General features: G+C 45.3%; 1 protein-coding gene across 1 annotated transcript in view; it reads left to right on the top strand.

Annotated features, from left to right (window-relative positions):
• Nucleotides 1-8,532: 8,532 nt before the first annotated feature.
• Nucleotides 8,533-16,890, top strand: part of LOC308428318 (double homeobox protein B-like) — a gene marked incomplete at both ends in the record, with an annotated part of 42,898 nt that continues 34,540 nt past the window's right edge. Inside the window, one exon of the mRNA XM_080926737.1 lies at nucleotides 8,533-8,563. Coding sequence (XP_080782863.1) covers nucleotides 8,533-8,563 — 31 coding nt within the window. The remainder of the gene's footprint in view (nucleotides 8,564-16,890) is intronic.

Here is a 16,890-nt window from a genome sequence, read left to right as displayed (position 1 = left end):
GCTGCAGGAGAGAGACTGTTTTTCAGAGCTTGGTCCATATTTTAATTTTATAATTGCCCGTGCTGAGAAAGCTGCCTTGCATGCAGAAATGGCATGAAATGGCAGAAGTATGTTAAAGTCATTTCGAAAATTATCGGGAAATTTGTCTAATCTCAAGCCACAAGCCATTAAACAATTTGTAGAATGAAAGCCAAGTCAGCAGCTTGAACAGCAATCTTAAAGTTAAATATCCTGGCTGAACAGTGGGATTCTAGCTCTCAGGAGGCAGAGGCAGGAGGATCTCGGTGAGTTTGAGGTCCTCCTGGTGGTCTACAGAGTGAGTTCCAGGACAGCCAGGGCTACACAAAGAAACCCTGTCTCAAAAACCAAAACCAAACTAATGTTTCTAGGGGGTGGCGAGGTGGCTCAGTGGTTCAGAGGCTTGCTGTGTAGTCATGAGGACTGGAGCTCAAATGCATGTAATTCCACTCTGAAGGATCACACACCCTCCCCTGCTGCTTCACATGCACCAGCATGTGGACCATATGCACACACACAGACACACACATACTTATTTGGAGCTTTGAAGATGTCTCAGTGAGTAAAAGCCTGACAGCCTGAATTTGGTCCCAGGAGCTCCTGTGAATTAGTTATTTTTTCTGTTATGATAAAAACTGTAGGGCTGGGCTGGAGAGATGGTTCAGTGGTTAAGAGCACTGACTGCTCTCCCAAAGGTCCCGAGTTCAAATCCCAGCAACCACATGGTAGATCACAGCCATCTGTAATGAGATCTAATGTCCTCTTCTGGTGTGTCTGAAGACAGTGACAGTGTACTTATATTTAATTAATTAATTAAAAAAATGTGACCAGGGCAAGGAGTTGGCTCAGTGGTTAAGGGCACTTATTGCTTGTCAAGGACCGGGGCTTGATTCCCAGCATCCACATGAGGGTTCACAACTGCCTGTAACCCCTGTACCAGGGGATATGATGTTTTCTTCTGACCTCTTTAGGCACCAAGCATGTATGTAGTACACAGACATACATATAGGCAAAGCACTCATATAAAATAAGTAAGTCTAAAAAAGTTTTTAAACCAAGAGAGCAACAAACCCCCCACTTTGATAGTAAGCAAAGAACACGTGGAAAGGAAAGTTCCTTTCTTTTGCATCTCTACAAGGGAAGTCCATAATGGCAAGGAAGGCATAGGAACAGGGAGCTGGCCAATTTTCTCCAGCATACAAAGCAAAGAGTTAGAAATAGAAGTAGGGCGTGTTGGGGGTTTACTGCTGTGGACACCATGACCAAGGCTACTCTTATAAGGACAACGTTTAATTGGGGCTGGCTTACAGTTTTAGGCTATTATTATTATTATTATTATTATTATTAATTATTATAAAGCATGACATGGTGCAGGAAGAACAGAGAGTTCTACATCTTATCTGAAGTCTGCTAGGAGAAGACTGGCTTCCAGGCAGCTAGGACTAGGGTTCTGGGAATATTCATCCCACACAGCCTACACTTCTTACATCCCCTACTCCACGTCCTTCAGAGCATACAGGCGGCTCTCTGCAGGCCTGCTATTCTTCATGGAAGCACAGCTGTCTGCTGCCTACAGATGTGCAGATTGGACAAACTAAACCTTGTGCTGTACTTAGTAAGCTCCCAATGCCAGCTATTGAATTTTTGAAGCAGGGTCTTGAGACTGCCATAGCTCTCACCCTCCCAGTCTTGGAAGGACAGGTGTGTGCTACCATGCCTTACTTGGTTTGTTTTCTGGTAAATTGCTTGGTGTTTCCCAACTCCACACCCCTGATCATGGAGGGAATACTGGTACAGCTCACAGCCCAAGGATCTGATTGTTAGTTGCTGGCTAGTCTTATGTCAATGTCACACAAGGTAAGGCCATCTGAGAAATAGAAATCTGAATCAAGAAAATGTCGCTATGGGATTGGCCTGTAGACAAATCTGTAGGGCATTTTCTTGACTGGTGTCTGAGGTTGGAGAGTTGAGCCAATTGTGGACAAAGCCACACACCCCAGAAAACAAACTGAGCAAACCAGAAGCAGGCTAATGAGCAGATTTCTCCTTGGCTTCCATGTCTGTTTCTGCCCTGACTTCCCTCAGTGATGGAGTGTGACTGAAAGTTGGAAGCTGAAACAAATCCTGTCTCCTCTGCAAGTTGTTCTTGGTCTTTATCACAGCAGGAGAAACCTGAATGAGGCAGCCTTCACATACAGGGCATCCAGAGAATCCAGTCACTTGGTTGATGAGAAGGCCTGCTGCTTTTTCTAGGTTGGCAGGGGTATCACACATGGACACTCTCTCCTCTTCTGTTGTGGTACTGACCAGCCCATGGAAGATGATCAGGGAAATAGAGGCCAGTAATTTCAAAATCCTTGAAAGGAAGACAAGCTCTTGGCAAATATTACAAAGCATCAGAGAGCCCTGATATAGTGGCATATACCTTTGATCCCAGCTCTTGGGAGACAGAGGCAGTGGGACATCTGTGAGTTTAAGGCCAGCCTGGTCTCCAGAGAGAGAGAGTTCCAGTATAGCCACGGCTACACAGAGAAACCTTGTCTCAAAAACCCAAAACAAAGGGCAGCACAGATCCAAATGAAGGGAGAATTTAAAACTTGATACTGAAGTGTCAGGTCTCAAAGAAACCAGAGACAGTGTTCACTCAGTACCTGTAGCTCCTCCCTGCGCTTACCCAGCCCCTAAATCTCTCTTGTGGGGTGGAGGGGTGGGAGGGTGTGGGTAGGAAATTTGGAGTGGGGGGCTTCAGTTCATTTCTCTCAGCTTTTCCTTCCTATATAAATTTGCAGTGGCCAGGTGCTCTCTTGGTCTTTGGCTCCCTCCTTTCTGTGCCACCCCCTCTCTTTCCTTCCTCTCGGTCGGCTTCCTCTTCCTGTCTTCTCATGGCCCAGTTCAGTCTGGACTCTTGCAGACTCTGCTGACTATACTCTTATCTACAATAAAACCCTTCTTCTCAACGGAATTCGGAGTGGCCATGTCCTCTCTTTCCTTCACTTAGCTAGGTACAGTGGCATGTTGTGATCTCAGGGCTTAGGGGGTTGGGAGTGAGAGAATCAGGAGTTCAAGGTCATTCTTATCTATGTAGCAAATTTGAGGCTGGCTTGGGTTATATGACCCTTGTTTCAAAAAACCTAGTGCAGGAGCCAGGTTGTGGTGGTGCACATCTTTAATTCTAGCACTTGGGAAGAAGAGGCAGGAGGATGTCTGAGTCTGAGGCCAGTCTGGTCAAGAGAGTGAGTTCCAGCATAGCCAGAGCTTCGTAGAAACCCTGTCCTGGAAAAACAAAGCACTTCCCCATCTCCTAGACAAAACAAAACAACCTGGGGGAGGTTATCCAGAAGGTTTAGGTGAGTAATGGTGCTTGCTGCCATGTGAATCAGGCATTAAAAAAAAAATCTCCACACATATGAGCAACAACAAAAATTTGCCCTAATTATGAAAAATCACCATAAAGTTAAAAGACTTAAAGGAAGTATTCAGTGTTCATAGTAGGAAAAAGCAGAGGTCATGCACTAAGCATCCTCAGACTGGGATGAGTAATGACCCCTTAATATCTGAAAAAAAAGCAATAATAACCTACAGGCAGCTGGGCACGGTAGCACCTGCCTCTAATTCTAGCTCTCTAGAGGCAAAGACAGCAAGGAGAAGTTTTAGTCACACTGAGCAATACAGGGGACTTTACCTCACAAATCCAAAACAAAATAATACCTTTGGTATTTGACATGCAAAAAGTTCATGGGAAAATAATGACCTCAGACATAGACCTGTATATATCCAAGCATTAATCCCAAGATGAAGGTAACGCTTCCAGTTAGAGAAGAAATGAGAAATGGGTGGGCGGGCGGGCCATCAGATGATTCTGGGACAGTTAGTTACCTATTGGGACAGGACAGGAACAAAGCAAACATCTGGAACTCTACTCTCAAACTCAAATACACAACAGGGCTGCACCACCTAGGGCACGTGGATGCCTGGGAGGACAGTGGAATCGGCATAGCACAAGGGCAGCTGAAACGGTCAGATGTAGTAGCTCTTTCAGTAGACTGAGAAGCAGGAGCTTCTCCCCAGCAGTAGCCTGTAAGAATCAAGGTGTCCCCCATTCCATTCAGGACCTGAGCCCCTGAATAAATTGGTTTTTTTTTTAACGTGTTAGTTCCTTAAAGTTTGCTTTTAGAAATAATGTTCCCCGTGCTTCCTTAAGGAGCATGCAACCCACGGCATGGCTGAGAGCTGAACTTAGGTCGCCAAAGTCACCCAGGGGAGAGCAGAAGCCTTCTGTTAACATGGGGAAGAATGAGAGCCCGTGTTCCGAACTCCTGGGTTCCATTCCGGTGTGGATGCCTTCTCCCCTTCTGAACAGCTTTCCCAGCCAGGTAATCTACAGTTGGTTCTAAGCTTTGGGGAGTCTCTTTCCTAAGAGCCCTTTTCCCAAGGGCTCTTCCGGCTTGTTCCTGCTCGGTGCACGGAAACAAGCCCCTCGCGCTGTAGTAGGTTTGAGATTGGCTAGTGAGAAGCAGTTTTAAGCAGGCTGACCTGCCGAGGGGGATGCCAACATAGAAACAAGACAAAAATGGCTGGCGCGCTGATTTGGCTAAAGACAGGTTTTTTTAAATTTTCTGAATACAGAGGCAGGAGAGATGGTAAGAGCTTTTCCAGATGAACGGGGCTCAATTCCCAGAACCCACAGGACGGCTCATAAGCAATCGGAAGGCCTCTTCTGGCCACAGCACAAGATGTATACTTTGGTGCACAGTCTTACACGCCAGGTAAAAACACCCATATACATCAAACCAAGTAAATAAAGTTCCGGCTTGTGAGAAATTTCTGCTGTCTCTTTCCCATAGGCTGTCACACCAGGGAGAGTACTATCTTTGAGTTCGAGTGTATCCCCTGTAGGACCGTAGGCCTGTGCCCGCCCTGATAGTTGGGAAGGCAGGATGCGGGAGTTTGTGTTTATCCGGGTCGGCTGCTGTAGGAACCTGTGCTGGGTCTTAGGAAAGCACTGAGACACCGCCCTGGGGGATGGGAGAGCGTAATGGAAAAGAGGGCGCTGGCTCAGGGGGTCACGGGTCTGCGACAAGGAGGGGGTCGTGAGATTCTCAGGCTCATGGACATCAGGCTCCACTGGGAGTAGCAGAAGAGCAGAGAACAGAGTCAGGTCTGGGGTCCTTAAGCTGAGACAGTGTCTAGCCTGGGGGGGGGGGGGCAGAGGAGGGCGGTTCCAGCTTGTCCCAGTGGGGATAGTACTTGGCTTGGTGGATGCAGGCTTGCTGGTGATTGTGGCTGGAAGCACAGAGAGGCCTTCTATGGGAGATTAGGCAGTGGCTCTGTATGCAAATCCTTCTTCATGGCTCCCCACCGCAGATGTTCATGGTTCTACACAGTTTTATTGTCATGGCAGAAAGTAGATGTGTAAAACCCTATCCCCTTTCAGGGTGGGCCTGAGATTAAAATCTTTTGCAGGGAAGAATGTCTGGGAAGGGAAGCTTGCTGGCTAAGCCCTCAAGGCCTCTAGATACCCCCTTATCGTGGAGAACTCTGTCTTGAGCCTGTGTGACCACGAGTCATGTTTCCTTTATGTGAAAAGCACGGCACGTGTTCCAAGTCAGGAGTCTGGCAGGGAGCTGGGAGTCACCTAAGCCTTACCAAATTTCTGGGCATGGTTTTATGTCCCACAAGCCCCCTTCCCAAATCCCCATCCTGTTAATTCAGGAAAGCCCCCTCCCTTTTTGAGACTGGGTTTCTCTGTATAGCTCTGGCTATTCTGGAACTCTCTCTGTAGACCAGGATGGCTTCGAACTCACAGATCTGCCTCTGCCTGCCACGTGCTGGGATTAAATGTATGCACCCCCACTGTCCAACTAAGGACATTTGTTTTTGATAGTGGACAGTGAGCCGACTCCCTACAACTTTCTAACTTTCAGAATTCTGAGATAATTAAGCACTGGCTTCCTGCCAGGGGAGGGAGGGGCCTCCTGCCTCTTGCTTATTTGTGACTCTTTCATGAGCTCTCTAAGCACACCCTATACTAAAAGTGAATTATAATGCCTTATATTTTACAGGGGAGGCAAAAGAAACAAGAGGTAGCATATTCCGAGCCAAATAGGAATGATCACAACCTGGGAACACAAATTCATGTCACCGTGGATGTCATGTTCCATCAAGGGAGAGGTTCAGTTTTATAAACAGAAAAGGAGCTCATAGATCTATATGTTTACCCAATATATTGGTGGGGTCATCAGGAAGGAAGGTTGCTGCAGGAGAGTAGGGAATGTTAAGCAACTGAGGTGCCTGCCCCTATAACCCACTTATCAACTACCTGTTATGGTAGGGTGTGGCTGGCATACACAGCCCTCTACCCTGAACTCTCCAGCCCAGAGACTGGGCTGTTCTTCCATGTATAATTGAAACATTTTGATTACCTTTTGTACCTTTGTGAAGAACCTGGGTTCTGTGTGACAACTCTTTTTCTGGTGTTTGGACTCCCTTTCCACTAAGAGGTGAAGTCATTATTGTTAGGGAAAGGAGGATGAAGAGAGTGGGGGGGGCATATGGCCCATGGAGGTGCTGTGAGGTCTGGGGGAAAAGGGGATGCCTCTGAGGGGCCCATGTTGGGCCCTTTCCCCTGAGGGACCAGCCACACAACAGTATAGTACAGAATATAGTTTATTCAGGTCATGGGAGAGTTAATAGGGTGGTAGAAGCAGAGAGAGAGAGAGAGAGAGGAATAGAGGAGTAGAGGCTGGCCATGAGCACATGGAGGGAGGGGGGAAGGGAAGGGGAAGAGGAGGAGTAGGGGTGGGAGAGCAAGGCTGCAAGAGGCCTGGAGAGGCAAGAGAGAGAGGAGGGGGTAAGCAGCCCCTTTTATAGTGTTAGGTCACTGAGGCAGAGCGTATCTGGCTACTGCCAGGTAACTGAGGGGTGGGGTTTACAGAATCCCAACAATTATGTTTGGTGGCATAATGTGCTGACCACCCTGAAACTCCAGCCTCGCTCATCCTTCCAGGATAGCAGGATGACAAAATCTAAACAAACTTTTTTAGGGGAGGGGGAGGGAAGGATGGAGAAGGGGAGGGAGAAAGAGACAGACAGACAGACACACACACACACAGAGAGAGAGAGAGAGAGAGAGAGAGAGAGAGAGAGAGAGAGAGAAGATTTTATTATTTGTTTTAGCTGAAAGGAACTTAATTGAAGGGGAAGAACAGGATAGAACCAGAAGGAACCTGATGAAGAATGAGGTTGGAAGTAAATTGGGGCTTTTGGATTCCTTGGTTGATATGAGTTACTGATGGTGTGTTTGTTTTTAAAGTTTTCAATAGGGGATGAAAAATTCTCAATGTAGATAGGGCTGGAGAGACAGCTCAGCAGTTAAGAGTGCTTGCTGCTTTTGCAGAGGACCCAAGTTCTATTCCCAGAACTCACACAGGTACCTACACTTAAACACACAGTTCCCCTCCCAACATTTATACACAATTACAATAAAATAATAGATTTTTTAAATTGTGTGGGGTGCACTGTGTGGGGTTAAAGGAAAATGACAGATGATCATGACTGGAAGGAGAGGCTAGCGTGTTCAGAAATAGAAGGAGCCATTCAATGTAAGGTGTGGTACTAGCATCTGTGAACAAGACCAGCGTAGTCAGGTTCTCAACTTAGTCACAAGAGTACTAGGAGTATGTTAGACACGATTTTGGTATCCTAATACAAGTACCCATTTTATATTCTTTTGTGATCAATATGATAATCCTCCTGCCTCAGGTTCCTAAGTGCTGGGATTACAGGTGTAGGTCACCATTCCTAGCCCTATTTTATGCCTTTTGGGATGGGGTTGGGGGTTAGGAGCTTACATTGTCCAGACTGGCCTTGAACTCACATAGTCTGAGGATAACCTTGGACTTCTAGTTCTCTTGATTCTACCTGGGTGCTGGGATTACAGGCATGAGCCACCAGGTACACCGTGCCCTTCTGTGGTATTAGGGAACAAGGATCACACTGAGGGCTTAATACAAACTAGGTTAGCACACTTTGAGCGTCACCCCCAGGCCCCATTTTTTGTTAACAATAGAAAGCATCCTGGGGCTACTGAATTAATGGAAGGACCAGAGACATCCATAGGGTGTGGAGCTAGGGGTGGTAAGAAAAACTGAGTGTGTCCTGCATAAAAAAACAAACCCTTCAAGTCTAAATAATGATTTGTAATAATAATTAGGTTTGGGGGGGATTTTTTTTTATTTAAATTTTTGTTTGTTTGGGAAATTAAACCCAAAGCGTCAACCTTGTAAAGACTGTCCTGAAGATTGTCCTTGTAGATTGTCCTGAAGTTTTTTGTATTTTAATGTTAATTCCACTTCCCTAAGAAGTGCTGCCTAGTCACTACTCCTGAGGTGACTTCATCCAAACCTTCCCATTTTAATTAGTAAAATAAAGGAAAGCCAGTGACTGGGTAGTTCGAGGGAGGTGGAGACAAGAGAGGTCTGAGAGGTCAGGGAGGAGTGTGAAGGACATTGCAACATGGAGAGTCACAAAGACCAGCTGGACCCAGGTGAGATTGATGGCGTTAAATAGCTATGAGCATTAAGGATTTTACAGGTCTAATATCTCATATAGAAGAGCAGTTTGTATCTTTGTCTATTTGATGTAATCTTGTTGTGTAGGGGGTTTGTGGATTGAGAGTTGAATATGTAAGCCTGTTTGAAAAGCTATTGGTATTCAGTTTTGGGGTAAACAAACACCCAGGAGGGAGGTGAAAAGCAGGCAGAGGAAGACCGCCAAGGGAAGGGAGTTGTGAAGACAGGGTTGGGCCTTGGGGTGGCTGGAACCGGGTGATTTGGGCCAAGCGACAGAGGTGCTAGCAGCTACATATCAGGGTTGGGCCTGAGGAGTGAGACCTCAGGGCTGATAAAGAGATAAACCCACTTTTATATTTTTTAAATATTTACTGCAATATTTTTGGCCAGAGGACATTTGTTTTTTAAACCCTGCTTGGGGACTGCTCAGCTCAGATGAAGCAGAGCGAAGTCAGGCAGCATGAGCCAAATGTACCCTGTGAGAAAGAAGCATGTGGCTAAAATTTATTTTGGAGAAATTGAAGACTCAATGGGCAATTGACATGAAATGTTCTTGCCAACACTCTTGGGGTGAGGTGGAGGGCATATGGAGGCCCGCTGAGAAGGCTCAGTAGTGAGAATGGAGTGCTCTCACAGTGAGAGAGAATGGGATGATCTCACAGTGAGAGAGAATGGAGTGATCTCACAGTGAGAATGGAATGAAATGCTCTTACAGTGAGAATGGAGTACTCTCACGGTGAGAGAGAATGGTTGCTCTTACAGGGGACTTGGGTTCCCAGCAGGCTCCTATGTCTGTAGACTCACAACCTGCTGCCTATAGCTCTAGCCAGAGGCTCTAATGGCTCTGACCTTGGAGGGTACCTGTACTGACATGTGGATATCCATCCACAAACGGACATAAGTACACATCTTAGAAAAATATCATTCTAAGTCACCAAGTTGCTAAATCTACCAGCTGTATGCATTGCTGCATTATTGGACACACTTATTTAGTCTTTATGATAGTTGGGGATACACAGTGAGACCTTTTCCCCCAAACAAACAAACAACAAAACCAAAATGAAACTACAGGCCCTCGTCAGACCACACTGTTTCATAGACTTAACAAACAGGCCTTAAAGACCAGCAGGAGCTCAGCGTCTAGAGTTTGAAGGCCTGAGCCAGGCATAGTACATGTCGCAGAAAATATTTAAAAAATATACAATCTACAGTACATACACTTTCCAGGCCAAAAGAAAAAGAAAACCACTTGTGTTACTTTTCACCCTTTCTACAAGTCTACATTTTGGTTGCTTAGGGTGGGTGTAAGACCCAAATTGAGTATTATCTATTTGAGGCTCCCATGAATGAGACTAGAGATCGGGAACTGATGCAAAAAAGCAAGAGGTTTATTTGTCCAGTGCACTGGGGTGGCCTACATCCAGAGGAGAGGTGACCCTGAAAGGCTGTTATAGTTTTTATACTTTTTAGGGGTACAGGTTACATCAGCAAGGTTATAATTTAAATTCATTGGCTTAGCATATTGACCTTTGACCCTATTGATTAGTGAACATATGTCTCAAGATCCTAACTGGGACTTTGGCTATCAGTCAGCACATTTTACGATTCTCCTGAGAACTGTTTACTCAAGGAAGTCCCTTAGGCCAAGGCAGGGTGGACTGGGCTGGGCCATTGTTTCTGAATGGGTGGGAGGTAGAGAATTTCTCACTTTTTTTTTTTTTTTATGGGAATGTGTTTTGCAGGGCATGGAGAGTTAAAGTCATTTGTGATCATACATGGGCCAAGGTGACTATCTGCCTTAAAATATGAAACTGGTGTGGAGGTGGAGAGGACTAGATCCAGCTATCTCCTTTTACTTTTCTTATTTTTTGAGCAGTCTTAACCCAGTCTATTTTCTTTCTTGTTCCTGATGACCTTGATCTTCTTGTTCCTATTTCCTGAGTGCTGGAAATACCGGTGTGTGCTGGGGATTGAACCCGTGGCTTTGCACATTTCACACTAGTACTCTATTCATTGAGTCACTTCTCCAGCCCTTCTTCCCTTTACATTTAACTGTTTCTTTCTTGCTTTCTGGTTATCCTTGTGGGTTTCTATTTCTTGCTATTAACACAATGACCCTCCTGAACTTCAGCTGGCATTTGCCAGTGAAAGAGTTAAAATTTTAAGTTGTCCCTACTGACCCTGCCTTGAGGACAAGTATGTCTCAAGGCTAAGAACAAGTAACATGTTCAAAGAAATGGCCCAAACCCAGACCATCTAGACTCGATAAGGTCTGGTTCTGCAGTCCTGAGAAAAACAAGTACAAGGTCAGTGCACCTCAAAATAGAGTAGCCTAGAATTAAATCGTGTCTAAAGCAGACAGAGTGTGCCAATTTGAATAAACCAATGAAATTGCTCTGTGCCCGTTGCTAACTGCCTATGTAATTTTCCCTATAAATATGTCCCTCTAATTGAGTTCAGGGTTGACTCCTCTATCTCCTGCGTGAGATAGGTGTTGTCCCCAGAGCTCTGGTCTCTCCCTCTTCCCCCCCCACCAACAAATCTCTTGCCTGATTGCAGCAAGATAGGCTCTCTGTGAGTTCTTGGGTTCAAGTTCTCTTGGTACTAGAGTGAAGCGCTTCCCCAATTTGGGGGTCTTTCAGTAGCTGCCTGAGCTTCTTTGTCTCTTTCTTTCATCTGTACTTTGCTGGTCTGCCAGCTGGGACATCTCTTAGATCTCTGCCTTCTCTCCTGTAAGCTTTTGGTAGTGATCTAAGGGACTGGTGGGGTGTCAGGGCCTCATCTAACATGGTGGGCATGCCAATAGGTTAAAAGGTGTTTGCAGAGACTGGAGATAAAACCCAGTCGAGGCCTGTGATCTCACTGGATGAGGCTGCTGAGGGCAGGCAGCAACCTAGGAACAAGGCAGAGATGTCTTTTCCCAGGTGCTTCCTTTGGCTTGCTTTGCTCACTCAGTGAATTTCAAGCACCACTCGTACCCCAGAGAACATGGTACTACCCCAGAGGAATGGTTGAGGTCCTCAAGCAGACAGCATAGGGCCACTACAGCCATAGCTCGTGAGTGGGGCTGCTCAGGACTTCATCTGTCCCACAGGTACATTCCTTGAACCTCTGCTCCGTTATGGACACCAAATATAATATGTCCTGGAATCAAGCCAGAACCCAAAACTCCAACCTGGACTTGCTCCTTTGCTCTTGCCCAGTTAAAACATTTCCCCCCTGCTGGCTGGTGGAGGCTCACGCCTTTAATCCCAACACATGGGAGGCAAAGGTAGGAGGATCTCTGTAAATTTGAGGCCAACCTGGTCTACAGAGTGAGTTCCAGGACAGCTAGGGCCACACAGAGAAAAACCCTGTGTTGAATAAAACAAAACAAAACAAAATCCAAGCCAAAAATTACCCAGACTAAAAGAAGAAGAAGAAGAAGAAGAAGAAGAAGAAGAAGAAGAAGAAGAAGAAGAAGAAGAAGAAGAAGAAGAAGAAGAAGAAAACACCATTTCTACCCTGTACCCATTCTCCTCTTAAGGGTAGACTTTCTAGGTAAATAGCTAATAGTGAATTATTATATTAATAATTAATAATCTCTTTGAGCTTCTAAGCAGCCAAGGCTTGAAATTTGTATGTCACCAAGATTGGCCTCAAGCACCTGATTTCTAAACTCCTCACCTTGGTTTCTAGAGCACTGGAATTAAAGGTGAGTCAATCCAGCTAGGACATACATACCTGCAGTTTTGAACCAGATTGCTGGGGAATAATGCAGGAAAACCAGCACTTCTACCTGCTCATACATCTGCAGCAAATTATTTAAGAACAAAGAGGAATTCTACATCTTTGCCTCCAGATGAGTTAATATGTTGCAGCCGTGAGGTGTGCCTATTTTTTATATCTTAAGTATGGAAAACAACTAACAACTCTAGGTCTTCTTACCTCCCACCTACACATCCAGAAAATACACAGTTGCCAGACAGATCTGAGAAAACAAACCCAAGCATCGACTTTCTCCACTATAAAACCCGGGTTTGGGTTAGCTCTCTCTTTATTTTTATTTATTGATCTCTGTTTTTTCAAGATAGGGTTTCCTGTGTGGCCTTGGCTGTCTTAGAGCTCATCCTGTAGACCAGGCTGCTATCAAATGCTCAGAGATCCACCTACCTGTTTCCTGGGCCCTGGGATTAAAAGCATGTACCACCACCATCCGGCATCTTTCTCTCTTTTTAAAGATGGGGGTCTTGCTAAATTTCCTAGGTTCATTTTGAACTGTAGACACTCCAGCCCCTCCTGTTTCTTCTCCATCTCCTTCTCCTTTTTCTTTAACTTTTTTGTTTTTCCTGAGAAAGGGTTTTCCCATGTAACCCTGGAACTTGTTCTGTAGACCAGGCTGGCTTCAAACTCACAGAGATTGCCTGCCTCAGCCTCCCCAGTGCTGGTATTAAGGGCACGTGATGTAACCTTCTCTGCCACCCAGCCATATCTCAGCTTCTTGAGTAGCTTGGAATTACAGGTGGGAGCCCCAGGAGTTTCTGACCTGGGCCGTATGAGCCCCTCAAAAAAAAAAAAAAAACAGAATAAGTTAGCCAAACAATTTAATGCTTACAGAACACATGGGTCTTGCAATGTCATTTCAGTGTCATGGTGGGCACTCACTCTATTGCCCACATTCTCAGTGTTCCGTACTCAATCATTTATTGCATGTTGTGGAGCATCTGTGACCTCACCAGACTTCCTTTCTTGCATAGCAGTCACCTCTACCAGTGGGATGTGGCCAAGCATATGGTCTAGGCACTCTGTCTCCACTGCCCTCTGGTCTAGGTGGGGATAAAACAGTGCCAATCCTATGAAGACGCACACATTAAACACGAAGATTCCTTTCAGTGTGTGTTTAATGTGTGCATTGGAATAAAGACCAATTTGGATTTTGCCAGTAGGTGTGCCTATGGTGATTTCAGGTGGAGGATTTATCTGGGTCAAGGGTGGAGCCTTGTTTTGTGTGAAAATTGGGTGGGCTGTTTAGGGTGTGTCTGGGGAGGGGGCAGCCTTGGATTCTTATATAATTATCAGTAACCAGGGAAATTCCTTTCTCTCTTCTGCAGTGAGCAAGGTCTGAGATTGGAGGTTTCCGGCATGTCTTCAAATAGTAAGTTGCTTGGATAAGGACCAAACTGTGGCTTCTGTAGCCATTTATCTCATGCTCTGCCCAGGGATGTCTAACCATTTTGGTATTTAACATGTGCTGCATCTGGGTTTTTTGTTTGTTGTTTATAGGGATGTGAGTTCTCATCTCTTTTATTTTTTTTAACCTCATGGATGTAGGCTAGTAGGATGGGGACAGCTCTTGTAAACAGTGTGACTGCTCTTAGCTGCTGCATGGTGAAATGGTTGGTATAGAGCTTTCCCAGAGACTCAGGTACCTAAAGAAAAGTGTGATCACCTTAATGGGATTTCTCCTATTGTGGAGGTCTATATGGGACATTTTGCAGGTAAAATGATTGCACTTGGGATTCTATTTGCAGTGATGTGTGGCGTAGAGATGAGCAGGATGTGTGGGTGAGTGAAGGGCAGGAGCCAAGTAGCATTTCCCATTAGAGCAAATGGTCACGTGCAAGGCCTTAGGCTTAATCCATAGGACAGAGAAAAGGAGGCTGAATCAAAAGTTAGGGACTTTGGGCTCTCTCCCCCCCCCCCTCTCTCTTTAAGGAGTTGGTGTTGATAGGGTTTCTCTCTACATAGTCCTGACTCTCTCGGGACTCCCTGTGTAGACCAGGCTAGCCTTACAGAGAACTGCCTTTTTGAGATTATAGGCAAGCACCATTATTTCTGGTTTGGTTTGGCTTGTTTTCGTTAATGAGATGGGGCTGGGACTTGGCTGCACAGTTCTTGCCTAGCTAGCAAGGCTCCAGACTTGATCCTTAGTATTGTAAAACAATACGTAAAAGTAAAGCTGGGTGTGGTGTGCCTCTGCTGCTGGGAGGCAGAGGTTGGAGGGCAGCCTGGTCTACAAAGTGAGTTCCTGGTTAGCCAGGGATACTCTGTGAGACTCTGTCTGAAGGAAAATAAAATTAGTAAAGATAAAAATAAATGAAAGGGAAAGAGGTAATAGGGTAAAAAAAAAAAAAGGCAGAAATCTAAATTAAATTGTAGTTTTTAAACACCTCAATCCAACTTTGCTCCTGTTCTTTGGAAAGGGCAACTTGCAGGGTCTGCAGTTTAATTCCTTCTTGATGAGCTCTGCTTGAGAGTAGAGGGCTCTGGGGTTGACTGTAGCTGGGTTCCTGCTTTATGCATGTTCCACCAAGCAAGAGCAGATTCAGCTGCTACAGCCTTTTTTGTCAACAGGGCATGATTTCTGTGTCAAATTTGGCTTGGGGTTGTGGGAGCTTAGGACAATAATGGTCAATATGGCAAACCTTCGAGGAGGAGTTCTCTCATCTGAGCAGGTTCCAACCCTGTTTCTCACAGTGTGGCTGGCCATGGGGTTCCAGATAATGATTCTTGATTGGTCTGCAGGAGAGGAGAAGGGAGAGCAGCCGCCATGGTCTAGAGACCAAGAGAACATGGTCCAGAGGGCTGTCTGATTGGAGCTAAGAGCAGCCCCCATGAAATATAGCAAGTAATAACTTGGGTTAGGGATAGGAGGTAGATACTAACAGTATGGAGGGCAGGCAGTTGCCCAGCTACTGCTGCTTAAGGCTTATTAAATGGAGGCTGTGTCTGTGAAGGAAATCCAAGACGGGCTAAATGTTTTTTTACTACACTGGTGTTTTCAGTACTCAGCTTAGTTTCAATGCCATGGTGTTTGTTTGTCTGTTTGTTGATATTCTGAGGCAAGGTCTCCAGACCAATCACAGTGACTATCACTGTACATGTTAGAAGTAACACAAATCCTTGAGTATTTAGCATGACACTCGAGATGGCTTCTTGCTCTGAACCTCCTCTCCAATAATTTGAATAGCATCATAAAAGGGCATCAATCCGAAGAAGCTGCCTAACTTCTTGTGTCAAAGCAATTGCAGAAGCAGTGGTGCTATTAATGCAATTAAAGCTGCTATGCCAGCAATAACCAAGCCCATTGCCCTCTTGCTTCGGCTTAAAGCCGGACTCGCTTCCAGTACTTGTAAGCTTTTTGCAGAATACCTAGGTCCTGTAACACTCACAGGCAATAAAACAAAAGCTGATTGACAGATGACAGACATGCCAGGTTTCAACACACTAACACAATTAGAAAGTAAACAACTTAACACTACTGAGGAAGAAACAAAAGTAATTTTAACAGGACCAATTTATAAAAGATTAGGAGCCTTAACACATGCACTAACACTTGGAACACTAATTCTTGCCTGAAGCCTTCTTTGTTCTATCTCAAAATCAGATTCCTGCCTGGGCTTACTTCCCTGTTCTGGCCCAATGTCAGACTACTTCCAAGAGGCCCCCAAAGCTCTCCATAGCTGGCTGTTCACAGCTGGTACCCCAAGATCTCCTGTGCTCTGAGCAGAGGGTCCCAAACTCTGTGGTAAACTGGTTTCTGGGATTATAGGTATGAACCTTATACCTGACTGGACACTGGTACTCTAGGATAGTAGGGAAAGCTGGATTGTACATTGAAACCTTGGAAGGTACTCTTCTGAATCACTAGCCCTTGCTTTTTCACCAGACCCTCAATCTAGTTGCAGATGAGATTAAATATACCCCTGAAATCAACAGTCATGAATTTCATATTTAAGTTGTTTTATGGTCTTCTTGGCATGAAATAATTTTTTGGCCTGTATTTTAAGGTGAGTTGATGTACAATTGAGAAACGGTTTGAGACAAGATCTTACCGTGTAGACCAGGTTGGCCTTGACTCACTGAGATCTGCCTGTCTTCTGTATGGGGGTTAAAGGTATATGCCACAACAGCCAGTCGTCTTACAAATGACTGCCTTAGAACCAATGCACTGTCCACGTCTCTTATAGTATGTTCCAGTGTCTGAGACTCTGGAAGAAAAGGTTGAGAACTGCCAGCTAATATGTTCTCAGAATACATTTGTATTTATTCCAAATGGTCCTGGAGATGGCAAAAAGCCCTAGGTTTAATATTAGCCCACAGAAAACAGGCGTGGCAACACATGCCCGTGATCCCAGCACTGGGTTGAAGCCGAGGGATCACAAGTTCAAGGTGTGGCAGCACATGCCCGTGATCCCAGCACTGGGTTGAAGCCGAGGGATCACAAGTTCAAGGTTGTGTGTTATCAGTTGGAGGCTAACCTGAGTCACCATGTACATGTAACACACATTGCCCAAATTATTTATTGGGTCTTTTAATAGTC

Source organism: Micromys minutus (assembly GCF_963924665.1).
Source record: "Micromys minutus genome assembly, chromosome: 12".
Classification (NCBI taxonomy): domain Eukaryota; kingdom Metazoa; phylum Chordata; class Mammalia; order Rodentia; family Muridae; genus Micromys; species Micromys minutus.
The sequence above is the reverse complement of the archived record's forward strand: the minus strand, read 5'-3'. Positions and strand labels throughout refer to the sequence as shown.